General features: G+C 44.9%; 1 protein-coding gene across 3 annotated transcripts; it reads right to left on the reverse strand.

Annotated features, from left to right (window-relative positions):
- Positions 1-594: 594 nt before the first annotated feature.
- On the reverse strand, positions 595-10,158 carry LOC115466816 (RISC-loading complex subunit tarbp2-like). 3 transcript variants are annotated; one of them, XM_030198358.1, is made up of 10 exons: positions 10,076-10,158; positions 9,738-9,793; positions 9,084-9,253; positions 8,289-8,391; positions 6,555-6,635; positions 4,251-4,323; positions 3,579-3,696; positions 2,588-2,709; positions 1,495-1,687; positions 595-1,123 (listed from the first exon to the last, which is right to left on the reverse strand). In XM_030198358.1, the coding sequence occupies exons 3-10, from the start codon at positions 9,241-9,243 to the stop codon at positions 966-968; spliced, it is 1,008 nt and encodes a 335-aa protein (XP_030054218.1). In that variant the 5' UTR covers positions 9,244-9,253; positions 9,738-9,793; positions 10,076-10,158; the 3' UTR covers positions 595-965. The 3 variants fall into 3 exon arrangements, with proteins under 3 accessions (XP_030054218.1, XP_030054217.1, XP_030054216.1); XM_030198357.1 differs by lacking the exon at positions 9,738-9,793 and having other exon boundaries at positions 10,076-10,156; XM_030198356.1 differs by lacking the exons at positions 9,738-9,793; positions 10,076-10,158 and adding an exon at positions 9,644-9,728.
- Between the last annotated feature and the right edge of the window lie 6,314 nt (positions 10,159-16,472).

Consider the following 16,472-nt stretch of genomic DNA (forward strand, 5'->3'; position numbering starts at 1 on the left):
AGATTCAACCCTTGACTCCTGCAGTTTGCCAATGCCCTTCCTCACTACCAGTCTCCTATCTCTCCTTATGAAGGGGGAGATGAGTGAGAGAGATGAGAGTGAGAGAGGGACACACATGCCTAGTGCTCAGGCACATTAACCTCAGGTCCTACTGGGGGGAGGGGGGGAAGGGAACTCTGCGTTTCTACTGCTGTCAACTAAGCACAACCAAGTGGCGAGCAGCTTTAGCACCATCTGTAAAACTGAGAACATCCTTTAATAGTTTGTAAAGCACCATTCACATAGCAAATGAGCAGTTTTGAAGTACTTTCAGATTTTCAGCAGTGAAATCCTCAGTCTTCATTGCTGCTCTCTTTCCTAATTCATTCCACAACAGAAAGGAAAATACTGGTTCAGCCCCATCTTCTATTATGGATATGGGTGAGCTGGAGAGTTCATTAGAAACACAAAATTACCAGCACCCCAAGCCACTCATGAATAAAACATGAAAAGCTGAAGTGAGAATGCCAAGGACAGTGGAAGAAAGAGTATCACGCCCAAGACCCTCACTATGAATACAGTATGACCAGGAAAGGGCAGAAGAGTTAATGAGACAGCATCTAAACTGGAAAGATAAAACAGCTTGGAAGGAATAAAAGAAGAAAGACTGCTGCCACTAAAGCCAAGTGGATGATCAGATAATGTCTGGCAGTGTTGCTGCTCTGGCCACTCCCACAGAAGCAGCAGTGGCTGTGCAGTAGCAGGTGATCCCAGTTCTGTTCATGTGCACATGCTGATCTCTGTATGTACGTATGCCGATGGTGCACCTTATTCTCACGATCTTCTGCCTCTCTTTTGAGAAGAGTTTAATCATCATCGCATGGGAACATTCTAAGTCTGTACAAATGCCAGCGAGGATTGAAAGCCTATGGCTGCTGGTGGTTGTGGGAGTCTGAAGGTGGCTTGGTTCAGCCTCAGGGCCCTGGTCATTTGCCTGCTGCCATTATCTTCAAGTACTGTAGGGCGTTGTGAGCAGCCTTGGCCCGAGCAGCATCCCTGGTGGTGGCGAATCCATGGCACACTGTGGTGGGCTGTGTAGACAGTTCCACCAGACACTGGTACAACCCACTGAGGCTTTGTTCATCTGTAGTGGGAAAATATGCAAGAACAGCAGTGACATCATCGGCATTTCTGCTGCTGAAGACACCAGCATGAGCAACAGCCAGTGCAGGAGGGAGCTGGGGTCTCCATCGTATAACCATCCCACCCCCTCCCGGCTGCTGTGTTAGAACACTACTCATAATCTGTCTTCATGTCTCTTACCCTCTCCTAGCCCTATTCTGCCAGTCCTTCCCTATTTTTCTGTCTCTCCTTCACTCTTCTCTCCTGTCCCACTCTGTCCTCATCACGTTCCTCTGAAACCCTCTACCCCACCCTTCTGTTCTGCAATTTATCCTCCTCCTCCCATCTCTCCCCACCCTGTGGCCCGGCTTTCCCCCCATCCTTCCTCCTCACCTATATCTACGTAGCAGATGTGAAAGCACTGCTCCTCGGACAGTTCCTGCAGGATACTGCAGAAGCCAGAGTTCAGGATCTCCAGAGGGTGGTTCCGGAGATGCAAAATCTTCTCTCCCACCGAGTTTCTCAGGGTGTCCCACGTGCAGCTGAAGGTTTTGACTTTCACTCCATCGAACCTGGTCGTGAGGGCCTGTTCAGGTAGGGGTGAAGAAAGAATCAACATCTTCTCATTTATACAGGAGCTATTCCCATATGGGGAGGGGGAGAATGCTCTGCCCATGGCCACAGTCAGGACACAGGGCAGCCTAGCTTTAAACTCTGCTGCCTGCACTTCTCCCACTCTGCAGACCTCCAAAATGTCCTGAACACCAAAGGCAGAAAATAATTTTACTTGAAATCATGATTTGTTACTTAAAGCCTGAGAAGCGAAGCCTGTACAAGTTCTCTCCTATCTTGTCAGCTGCACATATTCACCTGCATGTCTTGTAATTGGAGTGGGTTCACTGTTCCTGAACTCACCACAAGCACTTATTTACAGTGACTCAAGCCACTTCTCAGCATCAGTTAGTAGTCATGTTTTACATTTCTGTTGGCATTCATAAGCTCCTCCCCTGCACTATACTTTTGACCAAATGAAAGCAGAGGGTCCTTTACAATAACTCTAAACAGTGAACAGCTGCTGGAGATTTTACTGTTTAAAACCTCCGAGAGAACAAATGTTAGTTGTATAGCTATCATCAGAACAGCATGCAAGCGCCATGCCAGTACAGGTAAAACTGCTCCTGCTCCACAAAATAGAGAGCAGAATTTTTTTTGGCGAGGACTGCAGAGGGTGCTATGATGCACTTCTGTCCCTTTCTCTATTGGCAGTTCTTAGCCATACAAGGTGCCCAGTCATAAGGAAACTGGTTAAGGCAGCGATACTCTTCCTAGAGATAATTCTGAGAAAGTACAGCACAGAGGGTCTCTTGCTGAGGGTAACAGTGTTAACTCTATCCTCATTCACTGCTAGGGTTCAGAGGCTTCATTTTTGGGAGTCTCTTGGTGACACTATTTCATGGACAGAATTTCAGACTCCGAGGTTGCTTACCATGGAGAACTGTTCCTCCTCAGTCTCGCCATTCTCCCGCTGATCCACTGGTACATTCTGAATCTGCACCAGCATCTTGGCTGCTGCATTGCGCTTCGCCAATTTCTTTGATGTGCCGTTTCCTGCAAGGGGGAAGGGTGATACAAATAATATCTGGATGGGGGTGACAAGTCTTATGGTAACAATAGGAAATATCACAGAGGCACGGTGTTCCATCTGTGACCATAAGAGAAAGGAGTACTTCTCTTAAAACATGCCCTCAGTCTACTCTCCAAAGTAAAGGGCCTAAAGTAAGGGTCAGAGGTGCTCACCACAGGTTCTGTTCATCCCCGTTTAAAGGGGCAGAATGGAAAGTACCTGCTATGGATCCCCAGCACTGGTGCAGAGCCTGTTCAGTATGACTGAAGAGAGCTGGGCTCAGGATCCCAAGGAACTGGCATCAATGTTGCTCAGTTTCAGTAAGACTGCGTTGCTGTCCTCACATCAGAAGGCCTGATGCACACTTGGATGATACCCTACCCAAATGACCCAGATTGATTCCTATGAACCCATCTATCCATCACATACCCAGGAGACACTGACAACGACCTAGACTACATCTCCCGCCAAATTTTCCCCTGCTTATCCCTTGTTCTATCCCCTTTCGCCCCATCTATCCCTCCCCCCCAATGTTCACCTACCCTTGCTCATACCTTTCCTACTCCCTTCACTCTTGCCCATCCCCTTCATCTACCCCTCCGATTGCTCATTTACCCTTGTTCATACTTCTCCTACTCCCCTCAACCCTGCATCTCTACATTCTTATTTCTTTTATTATTCCAATACTCAACCTATTTCTCTTCATCAATACTTTGTAATCCCAATTACTATGTAAGCTGCATTGAACCTGCTTTGAGTGGGAAAGCGCGGGGTACAAATGTAATAATAAATAAATATTCCTGCACACCCTCTGACGTAAGGAGCATACTGTAGCACAGAAAGCAGAACGCACCAATCTCCATAAATCTCTCCACCCGGCAAGTCATTGTGAACTCCTTCCTGTGAGCAGGGCCAGATTCCTGAGTCACTGTGTACTCTGGGAGACGCCATCCTTTCTGTACCACCAACTCCTGCAACAGGAAGTGAAAAAAAAAATTAAGTGTAGCACCCGATAGAGCAGGAGAGGGGATATTATATACACTATAGGGAGAGGAGGGGATATCTATAGGGAATCATAAGCAAGGCAGAAGAGATCAGGGACAGGAAAATTCACTTTCAGGTAAACTTTATTAGATGTGTTGCCAAAGTAATACACTTTGCAGCCAAGGTTAAAAACAAATTGTGTGTGTGGTGGATATCAGCCCTTGGGACAGGGAGAGAGAGGATGAGAACAGAACATGAGGTCTAACTGGGATTGAAGGTGAGTGGTCAAGGGAGGGGGAACTAGGCACTGGTAGTAGAGGTAGGGCCTTGCCCCCCTGTGGGCCACCCACAAGATATTGCCCAACATAGCATCAGAAACTAGAGAGCTTGGAGATGGGGACAGATTGGTTTGTTTGAACCCTCCAACCAAAAATGTAATACCCTTCAGAGGACTGCAGAGATAAGATCCATGGATGGGAGATAGAAAGGGAAAGGACAGTACCTCAGGATAACAGAAAGTGAGAGAAACAGCCAACCCTACCTGTAAAGCTCCAACTGGATTACACTCCGATTGCTGCACTGTGACCGGAGGCTTCATCTCCACCTGGAAGTTCCTAAAGGGAGAGAAATGATCAACTTTGTACCAGGAAAGACTGGATCCACCTCTCCTAGTTTTCTCTCCCGCCTCCTCTTCACTTTCCTCTCCTTTTCCCATGAGATGCTGGGTTATTTCTAATGACTTTGTGTAAATGATGCCTAGTGATCAGACTAAATTAATGACAGTTCTGTACTCCTCAGAGCCACTTCCATCCTGTGTTCTCCCCCACCTCCCACTCCCAAATAATTCAAATTTAGTCATTACAGAAAAAATCCCACACGCAAATTCTTTTATCCCACTGTTTTTTCTGCGCGACTCCTATGGTAGTTTATCTTCCTGAAGGCACAGGAAATTCACTCTAGTTAAAAGGGACATATTTCAGAAATCTGTGCACATGATGGTTTATGGGCCTTTTTTTTCTCCCAGTTTTGACCAAATTAGATCGGAACTGTTTAGTTAAGAATCACATGCAGAGAAGAGCAACGAAAACGATAAAAGGGATGGGACGACTTCCCTATGAGGAAAGGCTAAAGTGGCTAGGGCTCTTCAGCTTGGAGAAAAGGCGGCTGAGGGGAGCTATGATAGAGGTCTATAAAATAATGAGTGGAGTTGAACGGGTAGATGTGAAGCGTCTGTTTACGCTTTCCAAAAATACTAGGACTAGGGGGCATGCAATGAAGCTACAATGTAGTAAATTTAAAACGAATCTGAGAAAATGTTTCTTCACTCAACATGTAATTAAACTCTGGAATTCATTGCCAGAGAATGTGGTAAAGGCGGTTAGCTTAGCGGAGTTTAAAAAAGGTTTGGATGGCTTCCTAAAGGAGAAGTCCATAGACCATTATTAAATTGGACTTGGGGAAAATCCACTATTTCTGGGATAAGCAGCATAAAATGTTTTGTACTTTTTGGGGGATCGTGCCAGGTATTTGTGACCTGGATTGGCCACTGTTGGAAACAGGATGCTGGGCTTGATGGATCTTTGGTCTATCCCAGTATGGCAATACTTATGTACTCCATTGGAATAAAGAGACTGGGCAATTATTGTATTGCATAAGTATTAAGTTTTCTACGCATCAGATTACTCTTAGCTTATCTGTTGCTTCTTGGCTTGTCTGTTGCTCCTTCTCATACCTTAAGTTCTGACCAGAACTTAAGGTGTGGGAAGGACCTGAATGAGAAGGGGCAACAGACAAGCCAAGAAGCAACAGATAAGCTAAGTAATCTGATGCGTAGGAAACTTAATACTTATGCAATTCATAATTGAGCAAAATCAAGATAATATTGAAATAAAAGTAATAAAGCTAAGAGGTTTTTGGCCGATGATGAAGCAGTCCAGCCCCCTAAGCTAAAACCAGAGCTGGGGGCTTCTCGAGGCCTTTTTTCCTCTACAATACGTACAACATTCAAGCATTGTATGCTATAGCCTGACAGACTTATACTCTATATATAGATTCTCCCATTTTTCTAGATATTCAATACTTATGTACACACTGTGTGGGGGGCAGAAATGAAGAGTGCAGATTTTCATGTCCTAGACCCACTATACCACCAGCCCAATTCATTTCACATAAAAAGCATACAGCTAGCAGGATAAATTAATGCTTAAAGATTTTGAAGGCTCCTCCTACTTGGCTGGTCCCACTCCTATACAGGTAAGTAAAAAGGGTGCTTTGTGCCGATCATCACTAAGCATCTTCCTCATGCAGGCATCACACTCACATATGTGAAATATGAGCATAGTATGGTTAGCTGAAGAGTAGGTCTTCATCAGAATCCCATGCACATAACATACTAATAAACAGCACAAATAGACATTAACATGGGGAAGAAGAGCTTTATAAACTGAACATCTGGTCATAGAATGGTGAATGCTTTTTAGTCCAAAACTACAGAACAAAGATACTTTTGATAATAAAGTAAAGTGACCGGTAATGAAGTGCAGAAAGAGCCAAGTTGATATTTTGGTATAACTTTTTCTATAGAGTTCCCAGTACAGCTTTTTCTCCCTCCCCAGGGTTACTGGGCAAGGGGTGGTGGACTTTGGTCCTGGGGAACTGAGTGCTATTCCCACTTCAAGCACAGGCAGCTTCTTGTGACTCTGGGCAAGTCACTTAACCCTCCATTGCCCTATGTAAGCCGCATTGAGCCTGCCATGAGTGGGAAAGCGCAGGGTACAAATGTAACAAAAAAAAAAATCACTCTGGTTCAAGATTCATTTTCAAGAAACAGAAAGCATGAGGTTACCTGGGAGGTGCCAAGGCTGGAGCTACCGAATGTGACAGGGGAGGAACTGCGGCGTGGGAGGGAGACTCAGGGCAGCTAGAGCTTCAGGACACAGAAAGGAAACATACACAGATTACTCACAGCTTTCTTGCTAGGGGGTGTTAGCCCACACAATGTGGTATACAGCCATACAAATAAATAAATAAATAAATGAAGACAACCATAAATGGTATAACAAATGCAAAATAAAAATCAAATACCCCCATCATTATAAACAAAACATACAAACAAGAAATGAACAGCAATAAAACTGAATAGCAGAAATACAGGGCAAATACTCCAAAGAAAGAAAATACAGATATTTATTATAGAAAAGGCATGACCTGAGTACTTTTCAAAACAGCAGATCTTTTTGATGCTCTCCAATTTCAGTGGGTAGACTGTTCTAGATGCTAAGGGGCTACCACAAATAAAGTTCTAACCATTGATCTGCTTAGCATAGATCATACACGAGGGTACAGATACACAGCCTCCTGACTAGAACACAAGTCTGCAAAGTAAGGACATGACTTACTGTTTAGGGCAATGGATTCTGTTCCTGATACCAACACCGACCTTGGGTAAGTCATTTATCTCCTACTGCCTCGGGAGCCCACTAAGCTCTTTTGGGTAGGGACATAATTTACCTCACAACTAATCACCACTGTGTCCTGTGTCACTATAAGGCTTTAGTGAGGAGCTTAAACTAAATCCATGAACTACAGACAACCAGTGACATTTCGTCAATACAGTCAAAGCCTTCTCCTGACAAGATTATTCCATGTCCAATATCAGTCTGCATGTAGAACCCCCCACTCACGAAAATTAAGACCTCATTCAGGGGGTCTTTTACAAAGGCGCGCTAGCGTTTTAAGCACATGCTAATTAGCATGCGCTAAATGCTAGAGATGCCCACAGGAATATATTGACATCTCTAGCGTTTAGCACACACTTATTTTTAATGTGCCTTTGTAAAAGGTGCCCTCAGGCATGAAATTTGAAAAAGGAGGTGAAAAGTGTATGTGCACGCAGGCGAGGTGTTTAAAGACAGAATCTCATCCAGTGTAGTGCCCAAGACACACAAAAAGGAAATGTGTCTAAGGGAAGTACACAGCCTTGTCAGATTACTTGGGTTTCTGTGCCCTAACTAGATGACTCTGCAGTTCTTTCAACTAAATCTTACTTGCCAAAACTCTTGACCACCCCTCAAGCTGACTTATGCCACTCACTCTTTTCTGCCCTCTAATGCTTGGAGCAGACAGATGTGAAGCGTTTGTTTACACTGTCAAACAATAATAGAACCAGGGGACACAAGATGAAGCTAGAATATGGTAGATTTAAAACAAATAGGAGAAAGTTTTTCTTTACTCAGCGTGTAGTTGGACTCTGGAACTCGTTGCCGGAGAATGTGGTGGCAGCGGCTGGCCTTACAGAGTTTAAGGGGGGTTTGGCCAGATTCCGGAAGGAAAAGTCCATTGAACATTTTTTTTTTTTTGGGGGGGGGGGGGGGGGTTGTCGGGTTCTTGAAGCATGGATTGGCCGCTGTCAAAAGACAGGATGCTGGGCTTGATGGACCCTTGGTCTTTTCCCAATATGGCAGTGCTTATGTGCTTATGTTTATGTGCATCCTTCCTCGCCTTCTCCCACCAATTTCCAGATTGGCAGCCCCTCCCCCACCCCAAGCAATATGAACAGCCCTAGCAGCCCCCTCCTCACCAGGCTGAGTCAGACTTGGGCTCCAGCATGTTCCCCTGTCTCAGCAGGTTTAGGGCTTCCTCAGCTGCCTTGTGCTTAGCTGCTTTCTTGCTGGGACCCTGACCTGGAAAGAGGGGGAAGGGACACACAGCATTACTATGAGCGCCTGTACAAACCTGCTCCAATAATGGTACATTCAAACACCATAAACCAACATTCAAGCCTGCTGAAACAGCAAAGCTACTTTGGCTAATCAGAATGAATGTATGATTTGTTCATTCACCCTTCTTATTCCCTATTCTCATTTCTTTTGTTGGACATAAAAAATGGATTGGTCTAAGTGCAATGGTGTAGGAGATTACCAATTGGGCTGGAGACAAGGATCTTGGGTGCAGGAGACATATGGAGGCATATTTTCAAAGCACTTAGCCTTCCAAAGTTCCATAGGTTTCTATGGAACTTTGGAAGGCTAAGTGGTTTGAAAATATGCCTCATGGTGTCACTGCCTGTCTTGTACATACTCTATGGGACAATGGATGTCTCCAGCCTCCAGCACTGGAAAACTAGAATTTCCACTAAACTAAATTCACTAAAATATTTCACTTCCAGTCCTCAAGGGCCACCAAAGGGTCAGGTTTTCAGGATATCCCCAACAGACATGCATGGGAGAGATTTGCAAGCAACTGAGGTAGTAGGTATGTGAAGCTCTCGTATCTAGGAACATACTGAAAACCTGGCCTGTTAATAGCCCTCGAAGACTGTAAGGGCATACCAAGGACCTAGACAGACAGGCTGCTGGCATGATTTAATACTGACCTGTACAGCTGGTGTCACCTACTGTGACTTGGAAAGTAAAGTTGGGCTGGTGAGCTTGACCTTCAGCCTTCAGTAAATCATATACAGGTGTCTTCCCTAGTCGGGTCCCATACTCCTGCAGAAGGCTGATGGGAGTCTTCCCAGGGTTGGAGGGCAGCATTTGCTCTATACTGTTTGGCAGAATTTAAACAGATGGAGTTTAATCAAGTGGTCCTAAAGAGTTTACTGTGATACGTCTTTCCTTTTTAAATACAAAGCATTTCATGAAGCATTACAGTAATTTAACAGAAACAAACAGAGTGACTGAGCAGGCTAATAATGCAGGACTCAAAAGATGGGCCCAGGGATACAGAGCCTCTCATCTCTGGGTCTGAATGACTCAGAGGAGAGGCACAGGACTAAAAGTCCTTTCATCTCTACTAATGAATGACACAGGGAATGGGCACAGGGATACAGCGCCTCTAATCTCTGGAACTGAATTGCACAGGAATACAGAGCCTCTCACATATTAACAGACTGAATGGATCAGGGGATGAGCACAGGGATAACGCGTCTCTCACCTCTGGGACTGAATGACACAGGATATACAGGGTGATACACAGCATCTCATATTTAGAGCTGGATAGCTCAGGGGATGGATACAGAACTTCTCACCTCTAAGACTGGTTCAAGGGATGTGCACCTGGATACAGAGCCTCTCACATCTAGAACTAAGTAACACATGGTGGGATGAGCACAGCTATACAGATTCTTTCACCTCTAGGACTAAATGACACAGGGGATGAGCACAACGATGCACAGCCTCTCACTTCCACAATTAGACAGCTCAGGGGATGGACACCGGGGATAGCAAGTCACAAACATTCGGCTGCCCTCCCACTCTTGAGCACCCCGATTCACACGCATTTAGGGACCAGTCTTCCTTCCCCGTCTGCCATCTCTACGCAGTCCCTCTCTCCTCCCTGCCCGCGATCCTACCATCAAACGCATACCTGAGATCACCCAGCACCAGTCCTACAACTTTCCTTCTCCAGTGTACCGTCCACTCTGTTACTAACGTCTCTCTCTCTCCTCCACACTACGTCGCTCAGACAGATACGCCCGCCTCCTCCTCGCCGGAAACAAGAAGTTACATCAGAAGCGGCGGGCCGCGGGCAGGAAGCTGGAGATTAGTTGCTTGCGACGGAGGAGGGCGGGACCCAAAGAAGTTTAATAAGCCCAAGGAAATTGAAGAAACAGGAGCCGGGATGACGTCAAAAAGTAGAAGCCTGGGTTTCCTCTTCCCCGCGCGCAGCTCTTCTATCTCATTCAAAACAAAGCAAGCAAATAGACGAGCTCGTGCATCCTCGTTGTCGTTCTTTGTTGTTGGTAGCGGTTTTATTTAATCTCACTTATATTTTCAAGCATGCTCGCTTGTGCAGCATAGGGATGTACACAGAGGAAGTATTAGTTTCATCGGTTAGAGTACCAATAGAAATCAAACAAAATAAAACATGGAAAAGAAAATAAGATGATACCTTTTTTATTGGACATAACTTAATACATTTCTTAACAAGGACCTGGGGTTCCTAGCCCATTATAAACCATAAAGCTGTATGTCTCTGTTGATCACCCCACCCCTCACCTATCCACACCCATCCTGTTCGAATATCAATGATATGCTTTGATGTCCCCATGCATACCTCCGACCCACCCCCATCCTCCCACCCTGTCATAGTAATGCTTGAATGTTTTCACTTATATACACTGTCAGCTAGCACATTTGCTTATTTCCGATCTGACGAAGAAGGGCAACCTTCGAAAGCTAATCAAGAAATGTATTAAGTTATGTCCAATAAAAAAGGTATCATCTTATTATCTTTTCCATGTTTTATTTTGTTTGATTTCTATTGATAACCTTAAGAGTGGACTAACACGGCTACCATACTCCTCTACTTAAGATCGGTTAGAGTACTAATTTGTTCTACATTTTAAATCATTGTGTCATTTGGAGGGGCGGGCTATAGGCACTTTCTATTCGTGCACAGATATTGTCACCTAGTAAAGGGCAACCAAAACAGACATCGTGTTATGAGAATCGGGTACTTAACAATCAGACTTGTTATTTATAAGTACAATTTAAAAAGAAACATTGATTAGGTTGAAACTGGGAGCATTCAACATCAACATCTTTTCCTATGCCTACTTCAAAAGAAAAAGATGGCCTGGGAATTTGCTCCTTTTTGTTTTGTGGAATTCAGTGGTATACTATAAAACTACACTTGCTTTTGTTTTTATTACTACGATTTAACACTCCTCTTATTGACCTATAAGTGCATTCACTCTGCAGCTCCTCAGTACCTCTCCACTCTCATCTCTCCCTACATTCCTCCCCGGGAACTCCGTTCACTGGGTAAATCTCTCTTATCTGCACCCTTCTCCTCCACCGCTAACTCCAGACTCCGTTCCTTTTATCTTGCTGCACCTTATGCCTGGAATAGATTTCCTGAGCAGGTACGTCAAGTTCCATCTCTGGCCGTCTTCAAATCTAAGCTAAAAGCCCACCTTTTTGCTTTTAACTCCTAACCCTTATTCACTTGTTCAGAACCCTTATTTTATCATCCTCTCTTTAATATTCCCTCATCTCTTGTTTGTCCTGTTTGTCTGTCCTAATTAGATTGTAAGCTCTGTTGAGCAGGGACTGTCTCTTCATGTTCAAGTGTACAGTGCTGCGTACGTCTAGTAGCGCTATAGAAATGATAGTAGTAGTAGTAATTTAACAGATATGTATTGAATAATTTATTATTTTATTTTATTTATTTATTGCATTTGTACCCCACATTTTCCCACCTATTTGCAGGCTCAATGTGGCTTACAGAGTGTTGTTATGACATAGTCATGAGGAGATCTTAGGTACAATGCGGTGGTAAGCCAAAGATATTAGAAAATAGAGTAGAGGGTGTTAGATAGGGTGGTGTAGGAGGTGTATTTATATGATTGGGTGGGTTGTGTGGTGATTTGTGTCTTTAAGGGTTCTTTTTGTAGGCGCTCTTGAAGAGATGTGTCTGCAAAGATTTGCGAAAGTTGCTTAGATTGTCCATAGTTTTTAGGGCTGGTGGTAGCGCATTCCATAGCTGTGTACTTCTGTAAGAGAAGGTAGTGGCGTATGCCTGCTTATATTTAAGTCCTTTACAACTGGGGAAGTTCAAATTGAGGAATTTGCGGGCTGATCTCTTGGCGTTTCTGGGCGGTAGGTCCACTAGGTTTAACATATAAAGTGGGGCATCTGCGTGAATGATCTTGTGTACGGTTGGGCATATCTTGAATTCGATGCGTTCCTTGAGTGGTAGCCAGTGAAGTTTTTCTCTTAAGGGTTTTGCACTTTTGTATTTGGTCTTTCCAAATATGAGTCTGGCTGCGGTATTTTGGGCTGTTTGGAGTTTCTTAATAGTCTGTTCTTTACAGCCAGCGTACAGAGTGTTACAGTAGTCCAGGTGACTTATTACCATAGATTGGGAAGAAAGGCTTAACTCTTTTGAGTTTCCACATCGAGTAGAACATCTTTTTTGTCGTGTTCTTCACGTGGGTATCGAGAGTGAGGTTTCGGTCAATGGTAACTCCAAGAATCTTCAGGTTTTCTGAAATAGGAAGAGTGCAGTATGGTGTGATTATAGTGGAGTAGTTGTTTGTGTTGTATTGAGAAGTGAGTTTTTTCTGTGTTGAGTTTTAGCTGGAATGAATCTGCCCAGGTGTGCATGGTTCTGAAGCTTTGGTTGATCTCGTTGGTGATTTCGTTTAGATTATGTTTGAAGGGGATCGTGACATCGTCTGCATATATGTAAGGGTTAAGGTTTTGATTGGCTAATAGTTTGGCTAGTGGTGTCATCATTAGGGTGAAGATAGTTGGTGAGAGGGGGGATCCTTGAGGAACTCCGCATTCTGGTGTCCATGGAGGTGATCTTTCGGCGTCCGTTATTACTTGGTAGGATCTGGTGGTGAGGAATCCCTCGAACCATTTGAGGACTGGGCCTCCAACTCCGAAGTATTCTAGTATATGAAGTAGTATTCCATGATCAACCATGTCGAAGGCGCTTGACATGTCAAATTGTAGTACGAGTATGTTCTTACCAGTTGCACTTCTCCCGTGGAACTTCTCCCGTCTCTAAAGATCTATTTAATAAATCCTTAAGAGGTCCTGCCAGGACTCCTCTGAGCTCCTTAAGTATCCTGGAATGTATCCCATCCGGCCCCATAGCTTTGCTCACTTTCAGATTTTCAAGCTGTTTATAAACACTTTCTTCCGTGAACGGCGCAATATTCACTCCATTCCCAGCAGCTGAACACAGCCCTTCTCCAGGATTTTCTTCCATGAACACCAAAGAGAAGTATTTGTTTAGCACATTTGCTTTATCCTCTTCATGCTCCACATAGCCATTCTCAGCATCTTTCAGTCTTGCAATTCCATTCCTTTCTTTTCCCCAATATATATGAGTGGAGGAGTGGCCTAGTGGTTAGAGCACCAGTCTTGAAATCCAGAGGTGGCTGGTTCAAATCTCACTGCTGCTCCTTGTGATCTTGGGCAAGTCACTTAGAGGGGCATAATCGACCAGAAACGCCTATCTCCATGGGCGTTAATCTCCGAGAACGGGTCCGTGAAGGGGCGGAGTGAACTGTATTTTTTAAAAAAAATAGACGCCCATGCTTTATTCGCCAAGGTGTGAGCTGGGCGTTTTTGCTTTTCACCGATAATGGAAAATGAAATCGCCCAGCTCAAAAACGAATAAATGCAAGGCATTTGTTCGTGGGAGGGGCCAGGATTCATAGTGCACTGGTCCCCCTCACATGCCAGGACACCAACCGGGCACCCTAGGGGGCACTTTTACAAAAACAAAAAAAAAGGTAAAAGAGCTCCCAGGTGCATAGCACCCTTCCCTTGGGTGTTGAGCCCCCCAAATCCCCCTCAAAACCCACTGCCCACAAGTCTACACCAGTACTATAGCCCTAAGCGGTGAAGGGGGGCACCTACATGTGGGTACAGGGGGTTTGGGGGGGGGTTGGACGACTAGTAGCATTAAGCAGCACAATTGTAACAGGTAGGGGGGGGATGGGCCTGGGTCCACCTGCCTGACGTCCACTGCACCCCCTAACAACTGTTCCAGGGACCTGCATACTGCTGCTTGGGAGGAGGGTATGACATTTGAGGGTGAAAGTAAAAAGTTGTGAAACATCATTTGTTGTGGTGGGAGGGGGTTAGTGACCACTGGGGGAGTCAGGGGAGGTCATCCCCGACTCCCTCTGGGGGTCATCTGGTCATTTAGGGCACTTTTTGGGGCCTTATTCGTCAAAAAACAGGGTCCAGGAAAAGTGCCCTAAATTCTAGCTACAAACGCATCCATTATCGGCGAAGGGCGCCCATCTCTGTTCGGGTGATAACCACGCCCCAGTTCCGCCTTCACCACGCCTCCGACACTCCCCCGTCAACTTTGTCCGCATCCGCGATGGAGTGCAGTTGAAAGCGTCCAAAGTTCGGCTTTCGATTATGCCGCTTTATTTGTTTTTGTGAGAAGAACGCCCATCTCCCGATTTAGGTCGGAACTTGGGCGTTATTCTCGTTCGATTATAAGCAGGTTAATCCTCCATTGCCTCAGGTACAAACTTAGATTGTGAGCCCTCCTGGGACAGAGAAATATCCAGTGTACCCAAATGTAACTCACCTTGAGCTACTACTGAAAAAGGTGTGAGCAAATAATGTAAATAAATATATGAAAAAAGTCTTTGTCACATCTCTTTACATGTTTAGCCATCTTTTTTCCACCTGTGCTTTCACTAGACATATTTCCATCTTTGCTTCTTTGAGTTTAATCTGGTAATCTTTTCTGTGATCTTTTTGTTGCGTTCTTCTGTGTATCTTCAATGAAGCCTCTTTTGCCCTTATATTTTCAGCCACTTGTGTGGAGAACTATATAGGCTTCCTGTTTCTCTTAACCCAAGGGTTTTTTTAACCTGGGGGTGGGGAGGTTTCCTGGGGAGTGAGCTGTGGTCCCGCCGTGGATGCAGGTGCTCCAAAGAGGCAGACTTATTTTGCAGCCATGGGAGTCCCCACAACTCATCCCCAAGGCTCAGGCAGAGCCAGGGCCTTTCTTAAAGCCGTCCCCTACAAATCTCGAGCCTCCTGTGACTCCAAAAACAAGTCTGCTGCTCCAGGGTGCCTCGTGCCCCAGGGCTGCCCCCCTAGAGGTAAAAAACCCCCCTTGGGTTACATGTAGGAAGCTTTTATATAATTAAAAAAACACACACACATAGGCAGCCATAAACCTCACAAGTTTGCTATCATTTTCAAAAGCGTCTGCGAATATTTGGGGGTCACACAATATGGTGGCTGCGCTGGGGAGACAGCTTCAACTTTAGACATCATGCCATCTCTTGTCATAAAATCTCCTTGTATCAGCTACCTGTCTAGGGTCCTCCAAGATGTCCAAGTACATTCAATAATTCAGTGCAGCTGCACTTGCTCTCTACCCGGGCTGATGCGGCCAAGGAGGTCTTATTATACCACCATGAATGCAGCAAGGCTCACGCTGACACATGCACAAGCCAGCAGTATCAGAGGTCACTTAATTTACTGGTGCATGCATGTGGCCACCTCCACATACAGCCAGATCCTAGGCGCCAGTAAGTATAGTTGTTTACCTGTAATGGTGGTTCTCCTGGACAGATGATCTTCCTGCTACATAAGTGGTGATGTCGCAGTAACATTGCCGACCTGGCAGATTCCAAGCAAAGGTCTCTAGAAAAGGCTTCTCCACATGAGCAGGATTCCTGCCATACTGTGTATACTATATATTCCATTTCCCATCTGTTACTGTCTTTTAAGCTGGCTTCAACTCCAGGAGGGTGGAGGAATTGTGTGGCTGAAAAATGAATTGTCCACAGAGAACCACCTTTACAGGTAAACAGTTACTCTTTCACCATGGACAGAGAATCTTACAGCCACGCAAGTGGTGTCTCCCAAGCTCAGGATTGCAGGTTAGAAGAATAAACAGTCCAGAGTCCATCCCTGCAAACCGTCCTTCAGGTAGCGGAGGTGAGTTGAAGTCTCAAGAGAGAGGTCAATACTTTCTGTCCAAAAATTGTCCATTTGTTACAATCTGCTGATGCAATAATGTGTTGTAAATCGTTGTAAATGTATGAGAATTTGACCAAGTTGCCACTTGACATATATCATGTAAGGAAGCTCTTTGTAAATATGCTTTAGTGGTTGCCATGGATCAGAGAGGATGTGCTGTAACTCTCTGTGAAGAAGAAGAAGTAAACTATGAACCTTGGGAGTAACAAAATGATGTACAATTAGCTAACCATCAGGACAAAGTGCGGAATTACATGTGAAGAAGACGGACTCTGTATAGATAA

Source organism: Microcaecilia unicolor, chromosome 3 (genome assembly GCF_901765095.1).
Source record: "Microcaecilia unicolor chromosome 3, aMicUni1.1, whole genome shotgun sequence".
In the NCBI taxonomy this organism is placed as follows: domain Eukaryota; kingdom Metazoa; phylum Chordata; class Amphibia; order Gymnophiona; family Siphonopidae; genus Microcaecilia; species Microcaecilia unicolor.